At 31.9% G+C, this 15533-nt stretch overlaps 2 protein-coding genes across 2 annotated transcripts; both read left to right on the top strand.

Moving 5' to 3' along the window:
- The first annotated feature begins 1312 nt into the window (after positions 1-1312).
- LOC139514875 (uncharacterized) lies at positions 1313-6251 on the top strand. Its single transcript, XM_071304469.1, has 2 exons — positions 1313-1388; positions 4187-6251. The coding sequence occupies exon 2, from the start codon at positions 4197-4199 to the stop codon at positions 5844-5846; it is 1650 nt and encodes a 549-aa protein (XP_071160570.1). The 5' UTR covers positions 1313-1388; positions 4187-4196; the 3' UTR covers positions 5847-6251.
- Positions 6252-8562: 2311 nt separating this feature from the next.
- On the top strand, positions 8563-14986 carry LOC139514874 (serum amyloid A protein-like). The gene is made up of 4 exons (XM_071304467.1): positions 8563-8656; positions 11008-11327; positions 13627-13737; positions 14761-14986. Exons 2-4 carry the CDS (start codon positions 11020-11022, stop codon positions 14948-14950), a joined length of 609 nt encoding a protein of 202 aa, XP_071160568.1. The 5' UTR covers positions 8563-8656; positions 11008-11019; the 3' UTR covers positions 14951-14986.
- Positions 14987-15533: the final 547 nt, after the last annotated feature.

The following is a 15533-nucleotide window of genomic DNA, read 5'->3' as shown; positions in this document are numbered from 1 at the left end:
ACAAATTTGCTAGGGGTCGATCAGTCCCCAATGGTATCAAAAGCTTAGTTATCAGTACTTCGGTTCTGACATGATTAACAACTAGCCTTTCGTAAATTGTAAGTATTAAATCTTAAAATTATTCAGAAGAAAAAGGTATAATTCCCTCAGGTAATTCTTGTCTGAAATTCATTTGGTTATAGCTTTTGAACTGTTTCGGTTCTACATCCTTCAGTTTCAAATATTCGGATATGAACATTTCTGATGTAGGTCAATCAATGAATCATTTTACGCGTATTATTAATTTACCCTAGTACAATGATTTAAGACTAATATGATAGAATTTTATGTTGTTCTATAATGTGCTGTCCATGTTTAGCTTTTATCGTGGGTTAATGCATGTTGTCCTTCCTAACCATCAGAAGTAATATGTAATGTTTCTCTGGGTCTCCTGTGATCATGACTCATGTATAACTATTTGTATAAATAAAGGCAACAGTAGTATACCGCTGTTCAAAACTCATAAATCCATGGACAAAAAACAAAATCGGGGCAACAAACCAAAACCGAGGGAAACGCATTAAATATAAGAGGAGAACAACGACACAACACCGAAACGCAACAGCACACAGAAACGGACCAAGCAACAGACAATACACCACGAGAATAACAAATATAACATCAAAACAAAATACATGAATATGGGATAGACAAGTACCGTGCCACGTCTTATCTCAAAAATAAGAGAAAACAGAAACGACTCAACGTTAAAATGCAACACACACACAGAAACGAACAATATTATAACAATGGCCATCTTCCTGACTTGGTACAGGACACTTTTAAAGGGGAATAAAAGTGGTGGGTTGAACCTGGTTTTAAGGCATGCCAAACCTCGCACTTTAATGGCACAGTTAAATATAACATTGAAATGAAAACAAAATATTACAGGACTACAATACAAATAAAAATGCATTATGTATGTTCGACTTAAAACCATGCTGATCATCAGCAATGATGTCATTCAACGTGAATGCTGCTTTACAAAAATGTTCCTGTTTTATGTCATTTGGATCGGAACCAATTCACAAGAAGGTCGCTTTGATTCCCAATAACGCAAGACATAATGATTTTTGAGAAAATTTCGTAGTTATTTTTTAGAATAGTTCATATATAAAGTTCAAATAAAAACTGAAACTTTGCTAGTAGGTCATAGCTTTGTGCTGTTTACTTTTGATACTTTTTTCTACCTATAGATCTATAAAACTAAATTTCCTGCTTACATTTGAAATTTCCCGCTTTTCAAAACTATTCAAATATCAAGTAGATATCTGTGCGTTATCACGATACTTATCACTGACAACAACATGACGTAGTCTAGATAGTGTCATTCTAAAACAATATTAAAGGTAGTTATATATATATATATTTATATAAGCAAAATTGTGAATTGCAAAGACTATGTTACTGATTAGGGAAACCCCATTCTTTTAGATACATTAATGTAAAAATCAGTATTTCACAAAATCATGGACAATTTTATTGTATGATATACTTCCTGGTTTTATGTTTTGGAATTCTTTTCTTTTAAATATACATCAAATTGTTTTTTGATTTGGTTTGATAGCATATGTAAAATAACAAAACGAAATCAAATACGAACACCAGATACATGTCAAAAAGTACCTCTCTCCGAAAACCAACATTCCCACACAAAATTCAAGTTGTAGTTGAATATACAAACAAACATTACTGACCCTTAGATATCTTTGGGGTTTGTTTTTGTTTCTTTGTTTTGACATCATCAGTTTATTCTCTATTTCACCATTAATTGTCTTTGGTTCTTAATAATGTTTTGCTTTTTGAGAGTCCTTGACCTGGGCTGTCCACTTTACAATATCTGCTAAATTGAATTCTATTTTATAAAATTGTTCTTACCCGGAATATTTAAACAAAACGAAATAATTCGAAAACGGTTCTAGAATTCGGTTTTGCATTCAGCAATTGGAATTGACACGAATAAGTAATGTTTTGTATGTTTATTAGGTCTTTCCACATTTCTATGGAAAGACCTATTGTTTTTCTTCTGATTTGTTTTTTCTTCCGCCTAATTTTGTTATTGCGATAAATATTTGTTTTGCAATATGTCGATTAGATATTTGGGATATTATATCGAACAGTTTTGAAATTTACCTTGCGTAAACGAATACTTTTCTTTGTAGGAGTTATGTTTCCAAACACTGTTTTCCTTGTGTCCACTTCTCCTTCGCAACCGTAAAAGATTAAGATAAATTTATTTTATAAAATTGCTCGTTATATCCTTCGCATGATTTGTCCCATTTTTACTAAATCAAAATGAACGTTCCATATGAGAGTTATTTCCCCTTATGCATTTGATATAAGTGATATGCATTTCTATCTTGTAAACCATAAGTGATAGAGACCTATGATCTTTTGATTTGAGGTCCTTGGTCCAAACAAATGAAAATTAGGTCAAGGTCAAAGGTCAAACTCATATTCTAATTTTTGAATTTGGCTTATTTTCACTTATTCCACAAAACCGTATAAGATATCAACAAATTATTTGTACTGAATTGTTAGTCGCGACATGTCTAAACACATACATTTTGATTGCAAGTGTACGTTGAACGCAAAATGGAGTTATCTCCCCTCTTGTATTTAAAAATGCGTTTTCGTGTACAAAAAATTCTTCAGTGACGCTCGATTCTATAAGGTCAATCAAAGCCAAATACAGTACAAGGAAGAAGAGAATACCGGACCCAACATTTCTTAATGTTTCCAAAAGGTATGTTTTGTAATCCACAATGAAGGTCTTGGTAATTTGGACTGCCGCAGGTTAATTATGATATGTTATAAAGGGATGGGAATTTTGCTCCGCAACAGGCGAATCCTCAGAGTTGTTTTACACGTAAACAGCTTGACACTACTACACGGAGGCATGGGATTAAACATGCTCACTTCTGGACAAGACGAAGCTGCGGACTTAAGTGACGATACTTCTATTCTCCTGTCACCATTGGCGAATGCAACCTTAATTGACTAGGATTGTCAATTTTACAATCATCGAAAGTCGATGGGTCACTCCGAATTTTCTATCACAAATAAAGGCAACAGTAGTATACCGCTGTTCAAAACTCATAAATCCATGGACAAAAAACAAAATCGGGTAAACAAACTAAAACCGAGGGAAACGCATTAAATATAAGAGGAGAACAACGACACAACACCGAAATGGACCAAGCATCAGACAAAACACCACGAGAATAACAAATATAACATGAAAACCAAATACATGAATTTGGGATAGACAAGTACCGTGCCTCGTCTTATCTCAATATCTCAAAAATAAGAGAAAACACAAATGACTCAACGTTAAAATGCAACACACACAGAAACGAACAATAATATAACAATGGCCATCTTCCTGACTTGGTACAGGACACCTTTAAAGGGGAATAAAAGTGGTGGGTTGAACCTGGTTTTGTGGCATGCCAAACCTCGCACTTTAAAAAAAAAGTTAAATATAACATTGAAATGACAACATAATATTACAGGACTACAATACAAATAAATAGGATAACATATTAGACAAAGAAAAACATGATTAATAGGTAACAAAAAGCATCAGGTTTAAAATTCAATACGCCAAAAACGTGCCTTTTCCACACAAGACTCACCAGTGACGCCCAGATATAAAAGATCGAAAGTGAAAAAAGTACAAAGTTGTACAGCACTGAAGATCTAAAGTTGAAAAGGTTTCGCCAAATACGGCATTGTTTGTTACGCCCGGGATAAGAACATTCTTATTATATAGAACAATTCATGCTATTGCAAACAGTAAATTTTATCAAATGAAGATGAAAGAGATATACATAAAGAAACTGAAGTATTAACTAATTACAGAAAACTAAACCTGAATACATAACGCCCAGATATAAAAGATCGAAAGTGAAAAAGGTACAAAGTTGTACAACTTTATGTCTAACTCTTGAATTCATAACGCCCAGATATAAAAGATCGAAAGTGAAAAAGGTACAAAGTTGTACATCGAGAGTCGATGGGTCACTCCGAATTTTCTATCACAAAACAGACATAAAAAAAGAGAAATTCAGAAATGAATGCTTGTATATATACTTTTTGATAATAGATATGCAAATACATCTAGAATATATATATGCTTTAACAGGTATTTCAACATGACTGAAAAGATTCTTTGTGGTCCTTGTGGTTATGCAGAAAATAATAAAAACGCAGAAAAATGGTGTTCAATTTGTGAAGAGGGACTATGCGCAGATTGCGAGAAGGTTCATACATCTATCAAAACATCCCGAAATCACAGGCTGATATCCATTGAAGACTTCTGGAAGATACAAAATATCACTGTTAACCTTAATTGTAAATACCACGAAAGGCAGCTTGAACTGTATTGTAAAACACACGATGTTGCAGTTTGTTTAGGTTGCGTTCCATCTCATCATAGGGCTTGCTCTGACGTCATTCCTTTAGACAAAGCTGCTGAAAATGCAACACATTCAACTGCACTGACTGATTTGGAGGACACTTTAACCGGAGCATTACAAAATCTTGAACAAATCATTACCGATCGTGAGACAGCTTTTAAGGATTTTGAAAGTCAAAAGCAAACCATAAAAAAATCAATCATTGATACACGGGCGAGAATACTGAAAAAGTTAGAAGACTTAGAACGAAGACTTCTTCAAGAGTTAGACATAAAACATGAAAATAGTAAATCGGAAGTAAACCAACTTCTAAACCGTATGAAAAACGCAAAACGAGAGTTGAGTTGTCTAAAGGAGCAAACATCTCAACTGAAATCATTCGCATCCGAAATTCAGCTTTTCCTTGGAGCGCGCCAGATCAATGAAGCAGTCTTCAAAGAAATAAAATCGGTCAAAGAAGGGATCAAGTCTGCCGAGAACTTTCAAGTTTCCGTACAGTTAAATCCTTATATCATCGCGTTAATGGATGAAGTAGATCAGCTCGGGGACATATCAGTTCAGAAGAGTATCACCAGTCTATTGTTTAAGGAGATAAATGTAGATCAAGCTCAAATACAACTTCGAGTGCAAGATACAAAAAGCATACATAGCATTCGTCTCCAGTTGAAAAAGAAATTTAGTGTCGAACAAAAAGATCGACAAACGATTTTGACTGGATGTACCATGTTACCAAATGGAAATGTGTTAATAGCTGGTAAGAATGTAGTACAGGAGTACAGTGAAGATGGTAAACATATCCGTGACATACCTTGCTCTGGTGAACCGTTTGATTTGACAGTCATAGACACTGACCGTATTGCTGTTACACGCGACAATCGGTGCATAGAGATTTTAAACATAAACAACACTACTGTTGAGGGAAAATTATTTCAATTTAAAGAACATTGCTATGGAATATCGTACCAGGACAACACAATTGTAATGATTACACAAGAGGGCATTGACATAATTGATGTCGGAGGAAAAGTACTGAAATCGTTAACCGTTCGATGTGGGTCATGTTTAGGAACTGCCAAAGATAGAATTTATTTCACCGTCGATGACGCTGTACATTGTATCTCAATGGCAGGTGATGAGATATGGATACGTAAAGAAAAATCTTTAACTAATCCATGGGGCATTGCTGTGGGTGATCATCAAAATGTATTTGTTGTTGATCAAAGGTCGAATTCGCTGATAGTTATACAACATGACGGGAAGTCAAGCAGAACATTACTATCAACAACTGATGGTTTAGACAAGCCACGTCTATTGTACTACAACAACGAGAAACAAGTGTTACTTTTGTGTGATAATAACGGGGGCTATTTGTACGCTCTTGATTAATTTTAATAATGTCTTTTAAGTTTTGAATTAATAAATTCAGCTATAGTCAAATCAATGCATAATCACGATTAATGTACATTTTTCTGATTTGAAATTACCTTAATGAAAGACGCACATTAATATCAATATTGTTGTATAATTTTCTTATAAACAGTATTGAATAATCTTACTTTGAAAAATTCATTTTTTTTTAATATATCTCACGCTCTCATGCATTTATTGTAAACCTATCCACTTTTCCAATGATGTAGTTTGGAAAGTCTCCTCTTAAATCTTGTGCACGAATTATCTTTTGAAGAACGATAGTGTCCGCAAACTTTAAAACGAATTAATGATTAAGAATATGTAGAAAAGTTTGTTTTAACTTTTTGAAAACCAAGGTGCATGGAAGGAGTAATTTGTATTCTTGACACTAATCTATTGTTATAACTTATGATTATATTTTGTGTTAGAAGTAAAAGGTTGAAAAGGTGTAAAATACTTGAGTTGGCTAGTTTTTTAACATTTGTTTCGATTTTATTCGGTACTCACGAGTACCTGAACATGTCAATACAAACATGTTTTAGTATAAACATTATAATTTAGGATAGAAAATAACACAGGGAACAGACTGAAACTGTTATTGGTATAAAAAAAAAACACTTGATTAAGACATTTTACAGTGCTGCAAACTATCATTAAAACAACACGGTCAAAATAGTCTTACAATATATATTCTAGGTGTAGATAAAAGTAACTATAACTTAGCTGTACAAGGAAAACTTCGTAGGCTCGAGTTATATTTTTCAGTTGTATTAGCAATAGTTGAATATTGGAGTCACAAACATAATATTGAATTTGGTTTACTTTTGATAGCTATATGTGTAAAAAAAAACCAACATGTTCATTAATAATATTGCATACTAGTCCTAAGTCAGGAATCTGATGTATAGTAGTTGTCGTTTTTTATGTTATTTATACGGGTTTCTCGTTTCTCGTTTTTTATATAGATTAGATTGTTGGTTTTCCCGTTTGAATGGTTCTACAATAGTAATTTTGGGGACCTTGATAGCTTGTTGTTCGGTGTGAGCTAAGGCTCCGTGTTGAAGGCCGTACATTTACCTATACTGGTTCACTTTTTTTTGGTTATTTGGATGGAGAGTCGTCTCATTGGCACTCACACCACATCTTCTTATATCTAGTATGCATGTATACAGTTAACCATTTTATTAAAGCTGGTTATTAAAATTCAAATGTAAAGCTAAATTGTTTAATCAGGTATATTTGATAACAAAAAGTTCAGATATAAATGTAATAAATAAGATTTCAGAGGTAACACTTTTGTAAAAAAAAGAGCTTCGGCTTGAATGACATTCTTTTATGAAATGGTACAGATTTAATGTATATAAATGAAAGGGATATACCATAGGTTTACTTTGAGGTAAAATGTGTTTTAAATGACTAAAAAATGTCATCCGAAGACAAACAAACATAGGATAACTGATGTGTTATATACCCAATATAACGTGGAAATCACATCGATTTTGTTTATCAGGTATTTAAGAATAACATATGTACGTGTATCATAATACAATAAAACCGATACTAATGTATTCTAGTGTATGTATTTATGTTTGTTACTAGGTTTACAGCATCCTAGACAGAAAATAGATATTGATAACACCATACATTAGTTATTTTTTAGAATTAAATCAAGTTTAAGATACATGAAGTAAATTTTGGGTGTCAATAAAAAGTCCTCTAACTTAGCTATACTTGGAAAATACGTAGATTCTTGGTTTATTTTTCGGTTGTTTTACACAGTCCTGTAACAAGTCAGGATTATGACAGTTGTTATCAAATAGTTGTATGTTGCATTGGCGTTTGTTTTTGTTGCACGTCATGATTTCTGTTGTTCCATTATTTTTCTCTTTTAGTTGATATGTTTCCTTGGTTTTAGTTTGTAACTCGAATCTGTTTTTCTCTCAATCGATTAATGACTTTTGAACAAAGTATTATGTATTGGAGTCGAAAAAAACTCAATATGGTTTACTTTATGATACATATATGTGTACCAAAAACATGATTCCAATAAAATTGCATTCTGCTATTCATTTATACATATTATCATTCTCTTAAAGCTGAATATTCAAAATCCCGACGTAAATTGTTCCATTAGGTAATTTTGGACTACAAAAAGAAAATATACACATGCAGTCAATGAGATACTTAGTTCAAAGTGAGAACTTGGTTTTTTTCTAATGTATTTATCTATCATTGCAAATTTTTTGCGAATTGCCATACTGAAAAGAAGAATCTGTACTCAAATCGAGGGGGAAAATATAACATTCTTATAAGAAAGAGATTTGAGGCTTTGTAAAAAATGAACTCCGGCTTAAATGACATTCCTTTGTAAAATCAAAACATGTAGATTAAATGTATATAAATTTAAGGAATTACCATACCGTTGAACGAAAGACATATATGGTTAAAATTGTCTCTGGTTTCACTTTTGAAGTATAAGGCGCATAAAATGCTCATAGTATCTAATCAAAATTAGATAGAAACAAAGAAAAAAAGAAAAAAAATAACTGATTTGTAATACATATCAACGTGGCAATAACATTGATTTGGTACATCAGATATATAACATGACAATATGCTTTATGAATTCCATGAATTCAACGTTACCATTTCAGTTTTAGTTTCAAGAATTATATCTAAATTGATTGCATCTGTTGCTCTACAGATAATTGATATCCCGCTTGAGGTATTTAAGGAGTTAAAACATTTTATTGTTCTAAAGTGCTGACGCTTTTTCGGAATATCAGGTAAAACATTTTTTTTTTAATTTGTCCAGTTTTATACACATAATGAATAACATGAAGGGTTAGTTTATCTGGAGGCATATAAAACATTTGTATTAAAGTATAAGATTTTAGTACTTTCCAGGGCTTAACCTTCTCTCACTGATAGAAATTTAGAAAAGACAACTGTATTGTTAAATGATATTCCTATTTCGACTAACGTTCGTAGTATCTGCTCACATAAGACAACTTTGAGTTTAAAATGAATAGGATTGTTTCGTAGAGTTTAATTATAAGCCTTGTATATTTGATATGTATTAGTTACATCATGTGTTAATGTTTATATAATTAGGTGCCTGTACCACTTTAACAATATTTTTTTGTAAAACAATAAATCCTATAATGGAAAGTTCGTATGCACTATTATTTTTATCAAAGGTCAGAATATATGGCTGTGCGGCATATTTTCAACGTTTACACTCATCGAACTTCTTAGAGTTTAAACTTAAACTAAAATTATTTACTACCCCTACCTTGACTTTAGGGTTCCCACAAATTACAATTTTACCAAAATGCATATGCATGTATACTGGTGCCATTCCCAAGTTATGTCTGTACGAGATGAAACATGCAGGTCATATCTTGGATCCAGTACGTAAACAAAATTAATTATCTATGAATACATGTATTATATATCTCCCCAAAAGAGGCGTTAATTATGAAACAGCTGTATTTACAAAGTACAACTTATAAATCGTTTGATTTCAAGAAAAAACTAAGACAGTTTTAAAAGATAAAAGAGATCAATAAGCTATGTTTTCGATTTTCAGATAAATTTCAACAAGCTAAAGTTGTATGCAAAATTTACAAAAATCTGTGATAAAGCCCATTTACTGTGCTTTGACCTTAAGGCAATTGCAATTTCGATTTATTAAATATTGGGCGTTTACTTGCATTTTACCCTTCCGAATGTAAAATGTAAACCATGATTTCAATATGTCTGGTTGATATGGAAAACATGAGGCTTAACATAAAAACCATTAGAGTCTTATGTGGAAAATTTGCTTACAATATACCAGCTTCATAGAAAAAAAGTTTTACCAAACAGGGAAAAGGTATGATAATGCCACTTTTTGGCACATTGAAGTTAAACAAAAATCTACGAAATAAGACATTGTCTGTCGGTTATCAATGTTAAATTTAAATTCTAATATAACGTTCTTATACCTCGTTTTAAACAAATCCATATTATAATTAGAACAATAAAGGCAACAATAGTATACCGCTGTTCAAAAACCGTAAATCGATGGACAAAAAACAAAATCGGGGTAGCAAACTAAAACTGAGGAAAACGCATTAAATATATTAAAAGAGCAGAACAACGACACAACATTAAAATGTAACACACACAGAAACGGACTTAGCATTATACAAAATCCCACGAGAATAACAAATATAACATCAAAACCAAATACATGAATTTGGAATAGAAAAGTACCGTGACACGTCTTATAGTAATATGAAGTAATACTCAAATATAAGAGAAAAACAAACGACACAACGGAAACACAACGTTAAAATGTAACACATACAGAAACGAACTATAATATAACAATGGCCATATTCCTGATATTTTTAAAGAGAATAATGGTGGGTTGAACCTGGTTTTGTGGCATGCCAAACCTCGCGTTTTAATGGCAATGTTAAATATGACATCAAAATGACAACATAACATTATAGGTCAACAATACAATTAAATGGAACATATTAGACAAAGAAACACACGAATAATAGCTCACAAAGGGCATCAGGGTTAACATTTAAAACGCCATAAGATCGCCTCGTCCACACAAGACTTACCAGTGACGCCAAGACATAAAAATTCGAAAATCAAAAAAAGTACAAAGTTGTACAGCACTGAGGATCAAAAGTTCAAAAGGGTTGTTCCAAATACGGCTAGGGATTGACAAATGCGCACAAACTTAATATTTATATTCTCGTTATATTTATTGCATCGTAAAAAAAAATATGAGCTGTTTACATAAGCTGTATTTAATATGTTTATTCAAAAAACAACAACAAACACAAGAAAAGTTTAAATGAAGAAAAAAAACTGTTATAAACTAAAATTCCACGGAAGTTGTACTGAAACTATTTCTCTTTAAAATTTATTTAAAAAATTTTTTTTTACAGTGACAGTGACCAGATTAATTTCAAAATTTGGGTGCAGGGAAAACTTTTTTCATGTATCATTAGAATATTTTTATTGTTATTTTTTAGACATGTGGTGTATAGGTGAATTATTATTGTTCAATTGTTGTTTAAAGCATACACATAGCACTTCTATAACTTAAAATGTAATATCCACTTTGCAGTTCGATTTAAACATGAAAGGTTTTACACTTCTACTTGTGTTGTGTCTGATACTTGTCCTCTATGTTGATGACATACATTCGTGGTGGGGAAGTTCAAGCTCAAGATCCAGTGGTTCTAGAAGCTCAGGTTCTTCAAATCGCAGTAGTATATCAAGAACAAGAACAAGCTGGTGGAGAAGATCATCGGTGAAATCAAAAACGCAGACAGTCATCAATAAGGTTAAAGATAAAACTAAGGCAGTAATTAATAAATTAAAAGATAAGATAAATCGGGCAAAAGAATATTCAAAAGGATCAAAGGAAATGGTAAAGGCGTATAGGTAAGCACAATTGTTAAAAATCAATTTATTCTTCATATAAAGGGTTTGTGTACATATTATATTCACAATAGCCGTCTAAGTGGTGTATTGCTAGCGTAATTGCTTTTAGAAAGTGCGTTTGCATTGGAGTTTTCAGATTGAAAGAATAGTTTTGTTTTGTTTCATATTAAAGAATACATAATAACATACATTCGTTAAGCAAAAAAATCATAATATCTATAATAAAAAAAAAAAAAAAAACCAAACAATCAGTGATTTATAACTGATATTATCGGGACATTATTTTTCTTAATATGATTTTCATGATGAGAAGAAAAGTTTTCAACGGAAAGTTGGTATTCCAATAAATTCATATTCTTGCCGACTTGGGTTTTTTTAACTCCTAAGATGCATACCTAGCTTCCTTCGAAAAAAAAGTAAGGTAGTTGTCATTTATTAGTATTATTAACTTCCTATTCTGCTAATTAGGGTAGCACATATCTTCCCCTACTTGTCACTTAGTGAAGTCGTATTAAATAGCCAAATAAATCGTCTTGTCGATTAATTAAATCGACTTGTCAGATAATAAAGTCAAACTTTGTTTAAGAAAATAAAAATATCTTTTAGTGTTTTTGCCAATTTCATGACACGTAAAAACAGACCTTACTAAGTGACATGTAGACATAATTAGGTAACAAGTAGACTTATGTATTTGACAAGTCGATTTACGTATCTAACAGGTCTAGTTGTCACTTAATTAAGCCTATGTGTTACTTTCTTAGGTCTACTTGTCACTTAGTTAAGTGCACTTTTCAGATGTATAAGTCTGTTTTCACATGTCATGAAATGGACAAAAAGACTAATAGACGCTTTTATTCTCTAAAAAAAAACAGTTTAATTTTATAATCTAACAAGTATACTCTACCAAGTGATAAGTAGAATCAAATAACTGACAAGTCGACGTATGTAGCTAAATACTTGGCTAAGTGACGAGTATGGTCAGATATACGGCCACCATAGCTAATAGGTGATTTCCTTTAGAGTCAACGGCTATATTCATCGATGTTTTAATCCCGTGAACTTTGAATAAAATATAATTAACACAGAAGCTGTTTATTCTATTAATTTTCTTGACCTATGTAAAGAAAAAAGTAAATAAGCAAAATACAGATTCTAAACGGAAAGTCTCTGATGAAATGACAAACTAAAAAGCTCTAATACATCAAACCAATGGATAACAACTGTCATATTCCTGACTTGTTACAGACATTTTTATATGTAGAAAAGGTGGTTTATACCTGGTTTTATAACTAGAAATACCTCTCAACAGTATGACAGTGGCAAACAATTTAACTATATTGATATTTACCAATAGGGTTGATTGGGAAATTAAGGACACAAAAGATTAGTTCAATGTTTCCATCTTAACCCATTCTTTCTGTGTAGCAACATTCCGGTCACAACTGCATATGGAGTATTAACCTCCAAGTTCATATGATATTACATGACATTACGGTGTTTGCCTTTCATCGTTATATTAACTTGATATAGAACTGCTGTTTGCGAGGAAGCTTTTGACCCAGGGTTGAAACTGATAAAGAATATGTCATCCATATCACAATGTTATGGACGCCATATTCATTTGGTTGACCAATACGAAATATCTATATATAAATAGCAAAAGAAGGGAGTAAGATACCAAAGGGACATTTAAACAAGCTAATAGATCAAAAATAAACTAACAACTCTATGGCTCAAAAAGAAAAAGACAAACAGATATTATTTTGACATGAGTAGTCTTGCTCAATTAGCGACTTCATCATTTCAAAAATCTTGAATGCTATACAAACTTAGAAACCGAATATCATCTGTTGACAAAGACATCCTCATATGATTAAAAATTTTTGGAGTTAATACACATTTATCAATTTAACTTGAACTTGAGAATTTAAAATGCTAGATTTATTCGGATGCCAAAGAGTTTGTCAAAAACATTTTGAATGAATCGCGGAAGCACTTTGTACAAAAAGATCCATTCAATTAATAAGACAACATTTTTGATTCATTTAAAACATTTCGAGTTAAATCAAGTTTTGTACGTTATTGATATTGAAGTGCCTCTAATATGCGGAAAACCAATCAAAGTTACGGATTCAAACGAAACATAAATTTATTGTAGTAAAATCGCAAATTTAACAAACCATAAGGCTTCTATGTTTAGCACTGCACATTTTAGTTAATTCTATCGAGTGCAAAATTTCTTAAAAGAGAGAGAAGAGAGAGTTACATGATATGTTTATCAAGATACATAAAATTTCAGAGAAATGCGAAAATCAAACGTGATTGGTGCAGACAAGTACTTTCACGCGAAAGGAAATTATAATGCGGCAAAGCAAGGCCCAGGTGGTGTAAAAGCAGCAGAAGATATCAGGTGACGTATTAATATAAACTCAACAAACTTCCAAAATTAAAACAATGATTATGACTAGCTTTCAAATGTCCATATGATAGCGTTGTCCTTTTATTGTGATAGCTCTTTTGATAAGCTACATTACATGTTGTTCGAGATCTTTTGGGCTCATCTGCCTTGTCATCTGCATTGTCAGTTTTTAATCTTATAAGCCATCAATAATAATGGCATCATAATTTCTGTAAAGGTACCACTCAAATTGCACTATTAAACGAGATGTGTCACCCCGGTATGTAAGTATATAGAAAATAGACATTCGGTTTTTTTATTGAAGTCTTGACGAATGGAGTATTGTAAGAAAGGTGTTAGGATTAATCAAATCCCCAACAAGTCAATATGTCAATCCTTTTATTACATAAACTAACGCAAAAAACAAAGTACAGGCGGTTAAATACAATACCTTTCATTAAAAAAGAATTAAGCATGCCTTAGAATATTTTGTTTTGGAGTAAATGAGTTGAAATATCTCTGAATGATCATAATATTTTTATTTAATAAGAAGAATTATTCCATATTGGTATTATTTTAGAAGGTGTCGCTATATGAATTGGAGTTTGAATAAAATAAAGCATATTCACCTGAGAAAGTGTTATTCACCGCGCTAAACGTCACGGGCTTTTACATGTAACGTTATGGTAAAATGTTTCATGTAACATTTGTTTTGGTATATGTTTGTCATCAAATACATTTTCTTTTCTCGGAATATGGAATAAAACAATTAATGTATTTTGTTTCGGTAAATATGGGGTTTAATTGGCTTTTGAAAAACTGATATTCACTTCGGCCGTCGGCCTCAGTGAATATCAGTTTTTCAAAAGTCAATAAAACCGCATATTTACCTCATCAAAAGACAGTAATTGTATAATATTATTATTTATTAATTATTTAATATTTTTTTAGTAAATTGTTTCCTTTCAATATGCAAGGCTTTCCGCAAGATCACTTTATTCAAAACGTCTTAATGTTTGTATTTTATTTTTGTAGTAATTTACGAGAGAAAACAGATAAGATGAGATATAAGGAAGAAAATACACTTGGATTAATGAGTGATAAGGAATACAAAGAGAAACTTGCAGATTCAGACAAAGATAGGAAAGCAAATCAGTGGGGAAGATCTGGAGGAGATCCGAATAAGTATCGTGTAAATGGAATACCTGACAACTTAAAGAAGTAAACCAATTACTCAAATAAAGTTTTAAAATCAATCAGGTGTTATACTGTTTATATCTATCAGAATAATACTTATGGTGGGATTCATGTTGCACAGTCTTGAGTTTTCTATTTTGTATTATGTATATACTGTTGTTTATATTTACGTGGTATTACGCCAATGAGACAACTCTTCACACGAAACTAAATAACGCAAAAATGAACACATATAGGTCACCGTATGGTCTTCAACAATGACCAAAGCCTAGACCGTATATCCATTTAAAAAATGACAAATTTAAAGCAAACGAGAAAACTAACGACCTCATTTATGTTTATATAAAAATGAATAAAAACATACATTTTACACAGCAACAACCGACAATTAACCACTGAAATACAGGCTTCTCGTTTGGTACAGACACATACATACAACATGTGTAGGGGTTAAACATATTAGCGGGATCCCAACACTCTCTTATCAGGGAAAGTGGTGTAATAGTTCAAGATAAGAAATGAACTATGAAACTTAGTTGCAAAAGGCTAATTTTATTCAATGGATATAAATAGAAATACATCTAATAAAAACACAGATCAAACGTGGCCAG

Source organism: Mytilus edulis, chromosome 3 (genome assembly GCF_963676685.1).
Source record: "Mytilus edulis chromosome 3, xbMytEdul2.2, whole genome shotgun sequence".
Lineage (NCBI taxonomy): Eukaryota > Metazoa > Mollusca > Bivalvia > Mytilida > Mytilidae > Mytilus > Mytilus edulis.
The sequence above is the reverse complement of the archived record's forward strand: the minus strand, read 5'-3'. Positions and strand labels throughout refer to the sequence as shown.

Coding starts and splice junctions, on each gene's coding strand:
- LOC139514875 (XM_071304469.1), top strand. CDS start 4,197: ATGACTGAAAAGATTCTTTGTGGTCCTTGTGGTTATGCAGAAAATAAT.
- LOC139514874 (XM_071304467.1), top strand. CDS start 11,020: ATGAAAGGTTTTACACTTCTACTTGTGTTGTGTCTGATACTTGTCCTC. Junction 11,328..13,626: donor GAAATGGTAAAGGCGTATAG/GTAAGCACAATT, acceptor ATAAAATTTCAG/AGAAATGCGAAAATCAAACG. Junction 13,738..14,760: donor AAAGCAGCAGAAGATATCAG/GTGACGTATTAA, acceptor TTATTTTTGTAG/TAATTTACGAGAGAAAACAG.